The 18,299-nt window shown below is 41.2% G+C and overlaps 1 protein-coding gene across 1 annotated transcript in view; it reads left to right on the top strand.

Moving 5' to 3' along the window:
* arcn1b (archain 1b) overlaps positions 1-17,406 on the top strand; it is a 40,835-nt gene extending 23,429 nt beyond the window's left edge. The window contains exons 7-10 of the mRNA XM_083637266.1: positions 1,725-1,872; positions 5,420-5,528; positions 10,289-10,493; positions 15,077-17,406. Coding sequence (XP_083493392.1) covers positions 1,725-1,872; positions 5,420-5,528; positions 10,289-10,493; positions 15,077-15,166 — 552 coding nt within the window. The 3' untranslated portion in view covers positions 15,167-17,406. The remainder of the gene's footprint in view (positions 1-1,724; positions 1,873-5,419; positions 5,529-10,288; positions 10,494-15,076) is intronic.
* Positions 17,407-18,299: the final 893 nt, after the last annotated feature.

The raw sequence follows: 18,299 nt of genomic DNA, 5'->3' as shown, positions 1-18,299 counted from the left end.
TGAGGACCTTTGCGTAGTGTGTCATGCTATAATAGGCACTTTCAGTCTTCTACTCCCCACAGTGAGCATGGGGTCACCTGAAATTATATATATATATATATATATATATATATATATATATATATATATATATATACACATATATATACAGTATATATACATATACGTATACATATATGTATATGTATATATACAATTTTACACAACACACTATTTAATATTACTGAAGATGATTAGGGTCACTCACTTGCGATTCTTTTTAAATCTTGAGTTTAAAGTGATAATCTCTAATACCGTATTTCAGTTTTGTTCTCTTGGGTGACGCCTATGGTGGTGGGTGGTAATTGCAGGTGAGATCCAAACAGTATAATGTCACATAATGTCACTATATACTGCAAAGGCTTCATCCAAATGGACATAGCCTCAATCAACATTGTGAGTGGCTCTTTTTTTTAGATTAAACTCTTTTAGATTCCAACTTTAAATCAGGATTCTGACAATAAAGTCAGAATTCTGAGAGTAAAGTCAGAATTCGAAGTTACTGTCAGAATTTTTAGATTGATTGAAGTCAGAATTCTCAGATTAAATTCAGAATTCTGCGGGGTGAAAGAAGCAGACATCACTGACGATGTCACAGATGATTTTATCGATGGTCTACCGGAATTTGAAATGTCTCAGGTCCCTAGATTTTTGTGACGTCAAAATTGGGTCTCAAGCCAAAAAAGTTTGGGAACCCCTGACTTACTGGTGGTGGATGAGTTGAATCCCCCACACCCCCCCATAGAAGGGTGACGGTGTAGCTCCGGAGGTAGAGCTGTTGGCTGGGAATCGGAAGGTTCCCGGTTCGAGGCTGGCTCCTCCCGGCACAGCGTGTTGAAGTGTCCTTGAGCTGGTTAGTGCCGTACATGGCTGCAGACACTGGCAGTGTTTGATTGTGTGTGAATGGGTCAATGTCAGGTCTTCATTGTAAAACGATTTGGGTAGTGGATAGACTAGAAAAGCTCTCTAAATACTAGGGATGGGCATTTCTAGCAAAAACACTATTCGAAATTCGCTGGCCAAAGTCGACTTTTAATCAAAATTCCAAAAAAAAAAAAAAAAAATTTGAGTGAAATGTTGCATGTCTCCCCTGATTCTAAGTCTAAGGCTTTATTAATTAATAGAAAAAGCTTCTGCTGTGGATTTTTAGCCCAAACAAGCATTGCACCACTGAAGTAAAGAACATGTTACATGACATTGACATTTTCGAAAATAAAACAGTTTTGACAATCATGAGTGGTTCATTAAATATTTAGTAGGCTCAGGTCTGAGTGCCAAAGGGGTGCCAAAGTCACCCCCTCTCCCTCTTCATGGGATTTCATCCGCCATTCATTTTTACACAAACCTTGCTTAAAATGCTTATAAAAATTGTTTTACTTGCTCAAACCAAGCGATTCGACTATACTTAGAATCAGGGGAGACAATGCAACATTTCACTCACAATTATTTTCTTCTTTTTTTTTCTTTTTTTTTTTTTTTCGAATTTCGACTTTCAATAATAAAAGTCGACCTTGATAATAACGATTATTCGAAAATTCGAAATTCGATGCCCATCCCTACTAAATACGGTACATGAGTAGTGGATAGACTAGAAAAGCTCTCTAAATACATGAGTAGTGGATAGACTAGAAAAGCTCTCTAAATACAGTCCATTGACCATATTTGGGTCTGCTTCCTCCTCTCAGACACATCCCAATGTGGACAAGAAGTTGTTCACAGCTGAGTCGGTGATTGCCCTGAAGAACCCGGAGAAGTCCTTCCCTCTCAACAATGACGTCGGTGTGCTCAAGTGGAGGCTGCAGACCACAGATGAGGCCCTCATACCTCTAACCAGTAAGTCCGGTATACAAACCTCATGGTCATACTTCTAACGGTTAGAGGTTGGTTGGAGCCTAACCAGTAAGTCCCAGTATACACATCTCATAGTCATACCTCTAACTCAGTGGTGCCCAGCCAGTCGATCGCGTCAAAAATTGATGATTAAAAAAAAATATATATATATATATATATATATATAATTTCTTTTTTAATAATCAAATAAAATATAATTGAAGTACATGCAGTTGTTTATTTTAATTATTGATCATAATACAATGCTATTCCAAATGCACTTTTATTTTAAAAGTAGCCACACAGTGAGAAAACAGAAAGTGAGAAAAAATAAATCATGTATTGGGGAAAAAAAGTGATGCATCGATTTAAGATGCATCGATAATCGTAATCGAATTGAATCGTAGCCCTCTGAATTGTAATCGAATCGTGAGGCCAGTGAAGATTCACAGCCTAAATGTCAAGTGGTTGTGGGACAACGAGAAAGTGTTGTGAGGTTAGTTACTGCAGGCTGGAAACGATGTGTGTGGGTTTGCGATGTTGAAACTGGACTGGTAGATCTCGGGAGGCTGGCTACTTGAAAAGTAGATCTTCGGTCAAAAAAGGTTGGGCACCCCTGCTCTAACTAGAGGTTGGTTAGAGTCTAACCAGTAAGTCCCAGTATACACATCTCATAGTCATACCTCTAACGGTTAGAGGTTGGTTAGAGTCTAACCAGTAAGTCCCAGTATACACATCTCATAGTCATACCTCTAACGGTTAGAGCAGGGGTCTCAAACTCAAATGACCTGGGGGCCGGTGAGTGTCCAGTCTTGTCACAAGGGGGCCACTTCATGTATTTAAAAAAAAAAAAGAGAGAGAAATGCAACCGTTCGAATTCTCAACATTAACAATTCATTTATTTGAGGGACAATCTATTTTTTACATTAACAATTTATTTGTTTATTTGAGGGACTTTGTTTTCTTTTTTTAGGGACAATGCACATTACTAAATTAGGCAGTGTTAATTTTCAACTGTCCCTTGGAACTCCAGCTAGAATTAGAACTGATCATAAATGTCACTTGACAGCTCAGTAAAGCCTGGATTATGCTTGACGCTTTGGCCGGCCGCACGGAAATGAGAGACACGGAATCCGACGAGGAAACGTGTGGAGCTTGTATACTCTGTGTGGGTTTCTGCAGGCGGAATTGAGCGCGAGTCTTGAAAACTCCACTTTGTCCGCCCGTCCGCGTCCGCGTAGTTACAAATTTCGGCGTGCGCACGGCCGCTCGAAAACCGTCCGCACGGAGCCTTGCGGAGGGGCGTGTCTGATGATTTGACGTCACTTTTCCGCGCGGACACTCGCGTTCCTCGCTGATGCGGAAAGCATAATGAGACCTTAATCCGCTCTGCCACTGTGTTGGCTGAAAGGCTCATGTTGCTTAACACATTCACTGCCAACAACGTGTAAACACGTTTTCAGAATCCAGCTGTTGACTGCCAACAACGTGTAAACACGTTCTTGGCATCGATTTTTTTTTTTTAACGGGGGGTTGTGCATCTAACCCTTTTACATATCTTATATAAGTATTGGACGTGTACAACGTGTACAACCCATTCCACCGACCCACTAAGTGGCGACAAGGAAGTAGGAAGGCAAGCAAAAAGCAGTGTGATCCATTTCCATTCTCATGAAAATGGATTGGCGGAGGCGCTTTCGTTTTCGCGTTGATTGCTGGCGGTGCGGGATTGCAAACTTGCATCGTGGATTGCGGATGGAGCACACTTTGAGGCACGCAGCGTAAATATGACCAGAGTCGCAGGGGCTTCATCGGAGCTCTCGGCCAGGGCTCCGGGAGGCGGGCGAGTCCAGCCGGGCTTCCTCGGGGAGCGGCCACGCAGACAGGCACAGCCAGGCACAGCGGCAGCGGGGCAGTGAGACTCGTGACAAGCAGCAGGTCATTTTGCCTTGGAAAATAGCACCAAATTGGAAACAGCCATAAAAGGCTTTTAGAATGGGATTTTCAACCCATTCTTTTTTGTTTCTTTTTCGCTCTAATTTAGAGTAATTTAATTTCTATTCAGAAATTTATTTGAGAGGTCGAGAGTATGAGAAAGTGAATTTGCACAGGTAGGAAAGTGCTTGTTACACGGCGCTGCAGCCAAGAAGAACGCCCACGGAGGGAGGAGTTGAAGCAACTCTGCCTCTCGCTCTCTCCCTCTCTCTCTCTCTCTCTCTCGCTCTCTCTCTCTCCCTCCCTCCCTCTCTCTCTCTCTCTCTCTCTCTCTCTCCCTCTCCCCCTCTCACTAGGATTAAACCTAGTGCGTCTCCCTCCCGAGAGGGAGGGAGAGAGAGAGGGAGGGAGAGCGAGAGGGAGGGAGAGAGAGAGAGAGGGAGGGAGAGCGAGAGGGAGGGAGAGAGAGAGAGAGAGCGAGAGGGGGAGGGAGAGAGAGAGAGAGAGAGCCAAAAATGAATGGTTAAAGTGACTGTTCTATCCAATTTCACAAAAAGCCGTTTATCTCTGAATATTTTTTCTGACGCTAAAACCATGCTGTATTCAACTGCTAATGCTTACATAACTACTAACTCTACAAACTAACTCTTTTAGACAGAGAAAGTACACATTCTATTAGTACTTTTGAGATATTGTATGTTCACAAAGTCCAAGCTGAAACGAATCCTCGGCTCTTGTAAAATGAGCCAGAATCCTCAAAAAACGGCTTGGCAGAAGCTACCTACAGCAAAAAAAAACGGCTGGCAGTCAATGTGTTAAGTGACTTTTTTTCCTGATCAGACGATATAACATGTAACAGAAGTGGAGTATTGGCCAGAATGACATGAACATTTAGAAACTTATTCAGCGGGTATCTTGCATGTTGCGTCCAGATGCAATGTAAAAAAAAAAAAAAAATTGCAATTCCATCGCGGGCCACACAGGGGGCCCGCCGGCCGTGAGTTTGAGACCCCTGGGTTAGAGGTTGGTTAGAGTCTAACCAGTCAGTCCCAGTACACATCTCATAGTCATACCTCTAACGCTTAACGGTTGGTTAGAGTCTAACCAGTAAGTCCCGGTATACACATCTCAAAGTCATACCTCTAACGGTTAACGGTTGGTTAGAGTCTAACCAGTAAGTCCCAGTATACACATCTCATCTGGCGATACAGTCAGCTCGCTGACACTGCTTTCATGATGTGATACTTTCATAATATAAAGAGAAAGCAGCCATGTACATCTGTTAGAAGTTCTCATAGTTTGTCTTTGGACAACCAAATGTGAAAGTCAGAAAGGCTAACATCATAACATGCTAACAACAGTACAACATTTTACTCATAGGGCTGGGATGATAACCGCATCACCGCAATACCGCGGTCACGTGACTCTACCGCGGGGTTGAGCTCATTACCGTCATCACCGCATTTTTATTATCATTTAATATTAGTAGTATTATTATTTACATTTGATTGTAGTCTACTTTATTATATTAATTACAGACACACTGCCAAAGGAAGTTCAGTAGCCTAAGCTATAGCCAGTCTTATAATATATATATATCTTGTTTGTTGTGCAGTAAACTGCTGGCCTTCAGAGAGTGCGACCGGCTGTGACGTCAACATCGAATATGAGCTGCAGGAAGAGCACCTTGAACTGAACGACGTGGTCATCAGCATCCCTGTACCGTGAGTACATCTCCCCTATAAATACCTTTTGTTCCATGAGATGGCACCAGCATGGGATGGTGGGCGAAACGGTTCAAAATCCCTGCTCTATCAGGACATTTGGTTGGGGAAAGTAAATGAGTGACGTTCTCATTTAATCCACAATTGTTACACGGCCTTGTTGAATAATACATTCTGATTGGTCAATCACAGCATTGAGCGGTCTGTTATTTCTGTATAACAGACCACTGCTAAGTAAAACAGAGAACTGCTAGGTATAACAGACAACTGCTAGGTATAAAAGACCACTGCTAGGTATAAAAGACCACTGCTAGGTATAACAGACCGGTGCTAGGTATAACAGACCACTGCTAGGTATAAAAGACCACTGCTAGGTATAACAGACAACTGCTAGGTATAACAGACCACTGCTAGGTATAACAGACCGGTGCTAGGTATAACAGACCGGTGCTAGGTATAACAGACCACTGCTAGGTATAACAGACCACTGCTAGGTATAACAGACCACTGCTAGGTATAACAGACTGGTGCTAGGTATAACAGACCACTGCTAGGTATAAAAGACCACTGCTAGGTATAGCTAGGTATAACAGACCACTGCTAGGTATAACAGAACGGTGCTAGGTATAACAGACCGGTGCTAGGTATAACAGACCACTGCTAGGTATAACAGACCACTGCTAGGTATAACAGACCACTGCTAGGTATAACAGACCACTGCTAGGTATAACAGACCACTGCTAGGTATAACAGACCACTGCTAGGTATAACAGACCGGTGCTAGGTATAACAGACCACTGCTTGGTATAACAGACCACTGCTAGGTATAACAGACAACTGCTGGGTATAACAGACCGGTGCTAGGTATAACACACCACTGCTAGGTATAACAGACAACTGCTAGGTATAACAGACCGGTGCTAGGTATAACAGACCGGTGCTAGGTATAACAGACCGGTGCTAGGTATAACAGACCACTGCTAGGTATAACAGACCACTGCTAGGTATAACAGACCGGTGCCCTGCACACAGGCCACGTCCATTCATATTAATCCGCAGAAAGCAGTCTGGTCAGTGTAACAATGTCAGCAATTTTGCCACACGTCAGCAAACAGTCTGTTAAAATGCCAAGGTACAGCCTCCAAACTCATATACATTCATTAGAAACATCCCAGACGAATCACATATGTTGTTGTTTCTGGTGTGTTAAGGCCTAAACATGGTCGTCCGTCCGCCTCGAATTGTAGCGGTAGATTCCCTGTCTACCAACGGTTCGCATGACTGGTCGGGTGTCCATACAGGCATGATTGGCTGGTGTCTGGACGGAAGCCGGACTGAGGGTATTTGTCCTGGTCGCTGCAGTAGCGCCTCCTCTGGTCGATCGGGCCGCCTGTTCGGGTACAGGCTACAATTTAAATATAGACTTACCGGTACATGTTTACGCCCCCGCTGTTATATTAAGTGTTTGGTGAAAAATACGCCGCCAACAGCAAAAAAGATTCAACCCTGAATGGCAGGAGAAGTTCACTGGTTAAGATGTGAAAATGTGGGCGGAAAAGAAAAACAATTCTGCACCATCTGTGAAGAAGGCAGGTAGGAAAAGCGGCTTCACCAAAGGGTCTATCAATTTGAAAGCATCGGGACTTACAGAACACAGTCAATACACCGATTCCGACCACACATCAGCTGTTAATTCAATAGCCCACATTTGTTGGATGATTGGATCATAGCGTTTGTTTTTTGTGTTTTATTGCTGCTTAAATGGTTGCTATATATTATAGTTCTTAACGGGCCTGTAAATTCAAACCAGAACCTAATTAATTAATTTCAAGAAGCGGTGTGCGGCAGCTGTGGCTCCCTTTGAACTTGCGCAGACTGCAGTGAATAGTTAGATCATTATTTTTTAAATAAACGTCAACAAAAATGATTAAAATTGAAGATTTTGTTTGCTAAAAATATGTTTGGTTTTATTTTATTTTATTATGGATATTAAAAAAACAACACAATCCAAGGGCTAGCATGTGAAAGTGCAATCACTTATTTCCAACAAGTTCCCTGTTGTTAACACATTCCCTGCCAACAACGTATGAACACGTTTTCAGAATCCAGCTGTTCCCTGCCAACAACGTGTTTACACGTTTTTGGCATCGATTTTTTTTTTTTGACGGTGGGTTGTGCATCTAAGCCTTTTACATCTCTTATATAATTATTGGAGCCACCGAACGTTTACAACCCATTCCACCGACCCACTAAGTGGCAACAGTGCGAGGAAGGAAAGCATTTTTTTAACTTGTCATGCCATTCTCAGCCCAGCCATTCTCCTTTTCGCGCTGATTGCTGGCGATGCGGGATTGCAAATTTACATAATAGATTCAGCCGATCTACTATGATCGGGTGATAGATTACAGGTGGAGGAACACACTTTGAAACACGCAGCATAAATATGACCAGAATCGCAAAAGCTTCTCTCAACCAAAACTCCAAACGAGCGAGTCATCCCGACTTCCTCAAACAGCGGCTGTGCAGACAGGCACAGGAGAGCAGCAAAGCACTGACTGGTGACAAGCTTGTCCGCCCACGGAGGGCGGAGTTGAAGCAACTCGAGAGGGAGGGAGAGAGAGAGAGAGAGAGAGAGAGAGAGAGAGAGAGGGAGGGAGAGCGAGAGGGAGGGAGAGAGAGAGAGAGAGCGAGAGGGGGAGGGAGAGAGAGAGAGAGAGAGCCAAAAATGAATGGTTAAAGTGACAGTTCCATCCAATTTCACAAAAAGCCGTTTATCTCTGAATATTCTTTTTCACGCTAAAACCATGCTGTATTCAACTGCTAATGCTTACATAACTACTAACTCTACAAACTAACTCTTTTAGACAGAGAAAGTACACATTCTATTAGTACTTTTGAGATATTGTATGTTCACAAACTCCAAGCTGAAACGAATCCTCGGCTCTTATAAAATGAGCCATAATCCTCAAAAAACGGCTTGGCAGAAGCTACCTACAGCAAAAAAAAACGTCTGGCAGTCAATGTGTTAAGAACAGGACATACAATATACACCCAACATATAATATACATTACAGGTTAAATAAACAATGCAAAGAAAAACAATAGATTTACAGTAAGTGCAAAATTTCATGACAGGATAGCCTCGTCAACTATTCTAGATTACTCAGCAAGTATTTCTTCAGGAGGTTTTTAAAACCACTCATAGAACTCGCCATCTTAATTCCGTTGGGGAGTTTGTTCCATTCTTCTCCCCCCATGTAGAGGAATGTGCTTCTCCCCACCTTGCTCTTTAGGTTTGGTAGTTTCAAATCTGTTATACTGGCTCTCGTATTCCGGCCATGAGTATCCCGTACACATTGAAAATACTTTGTAAAGTAGCTTGGACAATGGTGATGTAGAATTTTATGGACCATGAAGAGTTTTAGCTGTTGAACTCTATTTTCCACTGGGAGCCAATTCAACTCTTTAAAATGTGCGGGGCTGATATGAGTTCTTGGAGTTCTTGGGCTGATATGAGTTCTTAGCCAGTATTTAAGAAATGATTACACCCATCTTTTTTTAATACATTTTGACTGGCCGGTAAATATTCTATATTGCCGGAATTCTGGAATGTTACCGGCTGCATTGGCTGTCCAGAAAAAAATCTAGCGCAATCCCTGTTTATGTGCTATCTGCCCGTCAGCTGTTGTTTGTGGTGTGTCCAAATGCAACTTTTTGGGCCCGACACAGTGAGGTGACACAGGACACGTGAGGTGACACAGGACACGTGAGGTGACACAGGACACGTGAGGTGACACATTGGTCATCATCTAGTTGCCGCTCGTCTTTTTAAGTGTTTTGTGTCGCCACCTTTAGCTTTCATTGTTCCAGGTGTGTCGGCTGCAAAGCCCCGGCAAGAAGGAAACATAGAGATGAATGAGGACAACAATTTCAACATCAATATTCCAAAAGAAGTCCCATTCACCTTGTCTCACTTCACCATCAATGGAAATGTTCACGTCTTTAACCTGAATTATAGCAATTAACAATTATATATGTTAAAAATAATGTTAAGCTATTCTTAAGAAGGCTGCAGATTTTACGTTGCTGTGTATGCAGACTATTCTTCTAGCGGTAGGCATAAAATCGGTTTTAAATCAACAAAACTATTTCTTAATCAATATTGTATGTCAAATTATTGATTTCTTTATTATGTAGGATTAATGAGCTATTTGAAACAGTTAATTACGTTCGTCAATATCAAAATCGTGTGTGACATGATGCTGATTATTATGAACATTGCACATCAATATCGTCCATTTAACTGTAACTTTCAGAAGCCTTTGCCTTCAACAAAGTTGAGTGGAAGCATCTTGCGCCATATAATGAGCTGCGTTATCTTCTGTGGCTAACACGTTAGCAGTGCTCGCTAGCATCAGGCCCTGCTGTCATGTCCTTGCTTCCACATGCCTGTGCTGAATGTCGGTCAGGTGGTTAATGTTATATCCCTGTTCTATCTGACACAGCCTACAGACGACCATATTTTCATTTACTGGATCAAAATAGTGCCAAACTGTGCTGGTTTTAAGGGATGTCATATGCGTTTCGCTCCTTTGACTACTAAGGTTACAGCCAATGGTGATGTAATGATTATTAACAAAGTTCCACAAAGAACCACCTTGACAGCCCAGTGTGAACATGGATCCCTGGTGTGCCTGCTTGATTGTTAATGAATAATCCTAATCGGGAGCTTGTGTGTGTGTCTCCCCTCTCTCCTGCAGGTCTGGTGTGGGAGCCCCGGTGATCGGCGACCTGGATGGCGAGTACAAACACGACGTTAGGCGGAACGTGCTGGAGTGGTGCCTCCCTGTCATCGACGCCAACAACAAGAGCGGCAGCCTGGAGTTCAGCATCGCCGGCCAGCCCAACGACTTCTTCCCAGTCAACGTCTCCTTCGTCTCCAAGCGCAACTACTGCGACATCCAGGTAGGTTGGTGCTGGTGCTTTAGCCAGACTTTACTTACATAGCCAGACTTTACTACGTTTAGCCAGACTTTACTATGTTTAGCCAGACTTTACTACGCTTAGGCCTTGGCCACACTGATCCGTGGTGTCTGTCCGTGTGCGTTCATTTCTCTGTTCACTTCCATTCATTTTCAATGACGCTGTCCGACTGTCCGTGGAGCACTCAGAAGCGTACGTATCCAGAATACGTTTTGATGGACAGAAAGTTGAAGAGGGATGAACTTTTTCTGGATGGACATATCGGATGGTCGGATAGTCACTGTCCGTTTAGCCAATCAGAGTCGAGGTCTCGAGAGGAGGCGTTCCGAGATTTGTTTCATCTTTTCAAAGAAGATGGCGGCCGAGGTGGTGAAGGAGGCTATAATTAATGCTGTGTACACCATCCCGCTGTTGTACAACGTGATAGTCAGTGTCACCGTCTGATTTCACCATCTAATCTGGTCATTCGGTGGCATTTTATTGCCACATAAGTAACGTAGCGCACAGAGCTAACAGCTAGCTGACGCCAGCTTTCTTCTTCTCTCGGTTTATAGGCGGGTCGCTGACACCTTCAAGGTGCTTACCGCCACCTGCTGTACAAGTAGGTTACTTGTACATGCAACGGACATAAATCTATCCGTCTATCCGTTCTGTCCATTTTCTGACGGATCAATGTGGCCAAGGCCTTAGCCAGACTTTACTACGCTTAGCCAGACTTTACTACGTTTAGCCAGACTTTACTTATGTTTAGCCAGACTTTACTTACGTTTAGCCAGACTTTACTACGTTTAACCAGACTTTACTTACGTTTAGCCAGACTTTACTACGTTTAGCCAGACTTTACTTACATAGCCAGACTTTACTACGTTTAGCCAGACTTTACTTACATAGCCAGACTTTACATACATTTACCAGACTTTACTACGTTTAGCCAGACTTTACTACGTTTAGCCAGACTTTACTACGTTTAGCCAGACTTTACTTACATAGCCAGACTTTACTTACATTTAGCCAGACTTTACTACGTTTAGCCAGACTTTACTTACGTTTAGCCAGACTTTACTTATGTTTAGCCAGACTTTACTTACGTTTAGCCAGACTTTACTACGTTTAGCCAGACTTTACTTACATAGCCAGACTTTACTACGTTTAGCCAGACTTTACTACGTTTAGCCAGACTTTACTTACATAGCCAGACTTTACTTGCATTTAGCCAGACTTTACTTACATTTAGCCAGACTTTACTACGTTTAGCCAGACTTTACTACGTTTAGCCAGACTTTACTACGTTTAGCCAGACTTTACTTACATTTAGCCAGACTTTACTACGTTTAGCCAGACTTTACTTACATTTAGCCAGACTTTACTTATGTTTAGCCAGACTTTACTTACGTTTAGCCAGACTTTACTACGTTTAGCCAGACTTTACTTGCATTTAGCCAGACTTTACTTACATTTAGCCAGACTTTACTACGTTTAGCCAGACTTTACTTATGTTTAGCCAGACTTTACTTACGTTTAGCCAGACTTTACTACGTTTAGCCAGACTTTACTTACATAGCCAGACTTTACTACGTTTAGCCAGACTTTACTACGTTTAGCCAGACTTTACTTACATAGCCAGACTTTACTTGCATTTAGCCAGACTTTACTTATATTTAGCCAGACTTTACTACGTTTAGCCAGACTTTACTACGTTTAGCCAGACTTTACTTACATTTAGCCAGACTTTACTACGTTTAGCCAGACTTTACTTACATTTAGCCAGACTTTACTTATGTTTAGCCAGACTTTACTTACGTTTAGCCAGACTTTACTACGTTTAGCCAGACTTTACTTGCATTTAGCCAGACTTTACTTACATTTAGCCAGACTTTACTACGTTTAGCCAGACTTTACTATGTTTAGCCAGACTTTACTACGTTTAGCCAGAATTTACTTACATTTAGCCAGACTTTACTACGTTTAGCCAGACTTTACTACGTTTAGCCAGACTTTACTTATGTTTAGTCCGACTTTACTACGTTTAGCCAGACTTTACTTACATAGCCAGACTTTACTACGTTTAGCCAGACTTTACTTATGTTTAGCCAGACTTTACTACGTTTAGCCAGACTTTACTTACATTTAGCCAGACTTTACTTACATAGCCAGACTTTACTTACGTTTAGCCAGACTTTACTACATTTAGCCAGACTTTACTTACATAGCCAGACTTTACTTACGTTTAGCCAGACTTTACTACATTTAGCCAGACTTTACTACGTTTAGCCAGACTTTACTACGTTTAGCCAGACTTTACTTACATAGCCAGACTTTACTTACGTTTAGCCAGACTTTACTACATTTAGCCAGACTTTACTACGTTTAGCCAGACTTTACTACGTTTAGCCAGACTTTACTTACGTTTAGCCAGACTTTACTTACGTTTAGCCAGACTTTACTACGTTTAGCAAGACTTTACTTACGTTTAGCCAGAATTTACTACGTTTAGCCAGACTTTACTACGTTTAGCCAGACTTTACTTACGTTTAGCCAGACTTTACTTACGTTTAACCAGACTTTACTATGTTTAGCCAGACTTTACTACGTTTAGCCAGACTTTACTACGTTTAGCCAGACTTTACTTACGTTTAGCCAGACTTTACTACGTTTAGCCAGACTTTACTTACGTTTAGCCAGACTTTATTTACGTTTAGCCAGACTTTACTTACATAGCCAGACTTTACTACGTTTAGCCAGACTTTACTACGTTTAGCCAGACTTTACTTACATAGCCAGACTTTACTTGCATTTAGCCAGACTTTACTTACATTTAGCCAGACTTTACTACGTTTAGCCAGACTTTACTACGTTTAGCCAGACTTTACTTACATTTAGCCAGACTTTACTACGTTTAGCCAGACTTTACTTACATTTAGCCAGACTTTACTACGTTTAGCCAGACTTTACTACGTTTAGCCAGACTTTACTACGTTTAGCCAGACTTTACTTACATTTAGCCAGACTTTACTTATGTTTAGCCAGACTTTACTTACGTTTAGCCAGACTTTACTACGTTTAGCCAGACTTTACTTACATTTAGCCAGATTTTACTACGTTTAGCCAGACTTTACTATGTTTAGCCAGACTTTACTACGTTTAGCCAGAATTTACTTACATTTAGCCAGACTTTACTACGTTTAGCCAGACTTTACTACGTTTAGCCAGACTTTACTTATGTTTAGTCCGACTTTACTACGTTTAGCCAGACTTTACTTACATAGCCAGACTTTACTACGTTTAGCCAGACTTTACTTATGTTTAGCCAGACTTTACTACGTTTAGCCAGACTTTACTTACGTTTAGCCAGACTTTACTTACGTTTAGTCAGACTTTACTACGTTTAGCCAGACTTTACTACGTTTAGCCAGACTTTACTTACATAGCCAGACTTTACTTACGTTTAGCCAGACTTTACTACATTTAGCCAGACTTTACTACGTTTAGCCAGACTTTACTACGTTTAGCCAGACTTTACTTACGTTTAGCCAGACTTTACTTACGTTTAGCCAGACTTTACTTAAGTTTAGCCAGACTTTACTACGTTTAGCAAGACTTTACTTACGTTTAGCCAGAATTTACTACGTTTAGCCAGAATTTACTACGTTTAGCCAGACTTTACTTACGTTTAGCCAGACTTTACTTGCGTTTAACCAGACTTTACTATGTTTAGCCAGACTTTACTACGTTTAGCCAGACTTTACTACGTTTAGCCAGACTTTACTCACGTTTAGCCAGACTTTACTTACGTTTAACCAGACTTTACTACGTTTAGCCAGACTTTACTTACGTTTAGCCAGACTTTATTTACGTTTAGCCAGACTTTACTACGTTTAGCCAGACTTTACTACGTTTAGCCAGACTTTACTTACGTTTAGCCAGACTATACTTACGTTTAGCCAAACTTTACTACGTTTAGCCAGACTTTACTTACATTTAGCCAGACCTTACTTACGTTTAGCCAGACTTTACTACGTTTAGCCAGACTTTACTTACATTTAGCCAGACCTTACTTACGTTTAGCCAGACTTTACTACGTTTAGCCAGACTTTACTTACATTTAGCCAGACTTTACTACGTTTAGCCAGACTTTACTTATATTTAGCCAGACTTTACTACATTTAGCCAGACTTTACTTACATTTAGCCAGACTTTACTTACATTTAGCCAGACTTTACTACGTTTAGCCAGACTTTACTTATGTTTAGCCAGACTTTACTACGTTTAGCCAGCCTTTACTTACGTTTAGCCAGACTTTACTTACGTTTAGCCAGACTTTACTACGTTTAGCCAAACTTTACTTACGTTTAGCCAGACTTTACTTACGTTTAGCCAACGACCGGGACAGGGGGGGAATGGAATAGAGAAAACAGGAGAAAAAGTTGATTTAAAAAAAGATAAAGATAACCCAAGTTGAGTTGACAGTGTGCGGGAGCCTTATCTTTCTTCAAGTGTTAGGAAACAGATGAGAATAAGTTCATACAACTCTGACGATCCCCTCTCCCTCTCCTTGTCTGCCCCAGGTTGCCAAAGTGACTCACGTAGACGGCGACAACCCCGTCAGATTCTCTTCGGAAACCTCCTTCGTCGTCGACAAATACGAGATCCTGTAAAAAGAAGAAAGCGACAAAACCGAAAAAAATCCACGACAAAAAAAAAAAGTCAAAATCTACGCTACAGAGAAAGATGGAGGAGTCCTTGCTTGCCCCGCCCTGTATACCGTTTCAGAGACTGTGTACATCAACAGGACTACGTCAGCGCCCCCCTCTGGGAAAGCCTCCCCCCACGGCGGAGCAGAGCACCGACCATGTATTTATATGTTTGTATGAGAGAAGATCATCTATATATAGAGTTAATTGAACAGGAAAACAAACAAAACACACAAAAAAAGAAGTTACCAAAAAAAAAACACACACACCTTGATGCTGTACCATAAGTGATGATAGTGATGGTCTGACCATGTGACCATAAGCAGGACTTCACAGTGAAGTAGAGGATGACTGTAGGGCTCCTGGCGGTTGAGGTCCATCAGTATGTAGAAGGGAAGAGAGAACGGGGACTGTTTACGAGTCTCCACTAGAGGGAGCGCTGGTAGTTTTAGCCTGGTCCACAGACTAACTAATGTCTAGACTTCTACCCCTTCACACGACATCGCAGTGGTTCCTCTGTTCAGATTTTCTTATCGCTCATAATGGCAAAATTGTACATGTCTCAATCAATATAGGCCTGTCACTCTTAATTGTTGAACTGTTATTATGATTTGCTCTATTGATATCACACTTAAGATGGTTGAGTTCTTTTTTTCTAGAACACTTTGGTAACAACTAAAAGGGCAGAAGAGGCGCTTTGTTCAATACATTGTTTAGACGTTTTAACTTGACAACAAACATTCTAAATTGCCCCTAGCTTAATTCCTGTTGCAGTGTTTGCTAATACAATAGCTGACATGAAATAAGCTACGTTTCAAATTAAGCAATAAGCCCATAAGCGGGCATGATTTACAGTGATTTTCCAACAGCTAAGAATTGTCCACAGCCTCACACAGTTCTGTGAAAAGCGTCTATACCCCCTGCAGTTTTCATCCGCAATACTGTTGCAATGTTTTTTTGTTTTTCATACCTTTCACTGTTCGTTTCCTCTATAACATGTTCTCTGTTAGTAACATGTTCTCTGTTAGTAACATGTTCTCTACCACTAATCTGGATATTGAAATGTGACAGTGGGATTCTTAGCCACCGTACAAAATGACATTTTGATCGTTGAGTCTGTTCTGTTTGCAACCACTGCTTGTTTGTCAAACGGTTTGGTTGGAAAGAGAAGCTGTGGTGTTGTAAGTGGTCATTTTAAGTCCCAGAGTAAACAAAAAGACTTTGAACGCAGCCCAGAAACAACATCGAGCCTTGTGTGATCTCCCGACAGGCCTTTCAGATCTCAGATGGGAGATGTGTGGTGGCAAGTTGGGAGCAAGTCCACACGCACACTGCGCCTGGGGAGCAGAGACTGCCAGACTATAATGGGCCTTTTTCACAGCAGCCATTGTGTCTAAAAGGCAGGGTAAACACAGGTGCAACATTAACGAGGACTCCAGCACTGTGACACCTAAATGGATTGGAAGTTGGAAACCTTCATTAATGTTTTGGTTGCACCTGTGTTCACCCTGCCTTTTAGACACACAATGGCTGCTGTCAAAAAGGTCAAGCTGCACACTCCCATCATATAGAGTGCCAAAGTCACGCCCTCTTCCAGGTTAGGCATACGAACCAAGGGATTTTGTGTGCCATTTATTTTTCCATATGAATTTTGTAAAATGCTTGTAAAAATAGTCTTACTTGGTTTACAAACCAAGCGATTCAGCTATATTTAGAATCAGAAGAGACCATAGAACATTTCATTCAGACCAAAACTATTTTTATAAGCATTTTGTGAAATGTTTATGGAAAAAATGAATGGCTGATGAAATCCTTTGGTTCATATGCCTAATCCGGAAGAGGGTGTGACTTCAGCTTTCTATAGCCTGTCAACTCCCTTCACATCCTGCAAGTAGGAAGGTGAGGAGAGAGACACCCCTGTTCTCTGTCATCCTCTGCTGATGCCCTCATAGTACATCAGCATTATTCAAAGGACATTGAAGTTTGTTTTTCATGTTTTCCTTCTGATTTTTCCCCTCTCTTTTTTCTTGTTTATACTCCCTAAATTTCAATTTAGATGGTGGTATGGTTGTGGGGTTGAAAATGACTAGATCCGAGCATTTTTAACTAAACAAATACTGAAGGGGAATCTTAACATTCCAGTGTACAATTAGAAAACGACAAAATAATCTTTAATGGAATAAAATGTATTATTAAAAATGTCAGACTGGCTTGTGTTTTTGGATTGATAAAACAGCATTGCTGGCACGTCTTGACCCTTTTGGTAGTATGGTTTCAGCAATGCAAATATGTTCTATTGTGTGAAAATCAGCCCCACATGGCGCTGGGCATTTTATTAACGGAGTTACTGAGTCCATTACAGTGAACCTGACTATCCTGTTCGCTTGCTTGGTGTTTATAATCCATTGTAAGGCACCATAAAAACCTAAGTACACATTATGCGTACATGCTAATCATAATCAGACTAGCATATAATCAGTGTTGGGCAAGTTACTTTCAAAATTTAATATACTACATATTACTAGTTACATTCATTTGAAAGTAATGAGTAATAAGTTACTTTGCAATATTACTGTCTGTGTAGAGTAACTCGTTACTTATTACACTACTTTTGCATTACTTTTACCAAAACAGCAGCAGCAGCAGAATGACATCGCCGACCCAGAACCATCCCGAAAAATAATTTCAACCGCCTTGAAATCAGTGTAAACAATCCAAAATTCTAAATATTATTTTCCTTTGTTATTGTCATCTATAGTGCTTATTTGCATAAAACACACAGTTTGATTAGGAAATTATTGTATATTTTTTAAATAGGCTATGTGCTTTGATTTAATCAAATGTAACTCAATTTGTAACTTGAGTTACTTGACAAAGTAACTGGTATAAGATTACTGAAATCCTATAAGTAATAAGTTATATTACTGAGTTACTGCTAAAAGTAAACTTATTACATGTAATATGTTACTTTTGTAATGAGTTACTTACCCCCAACACTGCATAGCCTAATGGACACAATTTGCTAAAAATGGAAGGGGTTGAATACTTTACTGGGCAACAGCAATAAATGGTTGAACCCAAGAAAAGTCTAAACATG

This window comes from Poromitra crassiceps (genome assembly GCF_964638095.1).
Source record: "Poromitra crassiceps genome assembly, chromosome: 5".
NCBI classification, from domain to species: domain Eukaryota; kingdom Metazoa; phylum Chordata; class Actinopteri; order Beryciformes; family Melamphaidae; genus Poromitra; species Poromitra crassiceps.
Note: the sequence above shows the minus strand (reverse complement) of the source record. Positions and strands in the feature narration are given on the sequence as shown.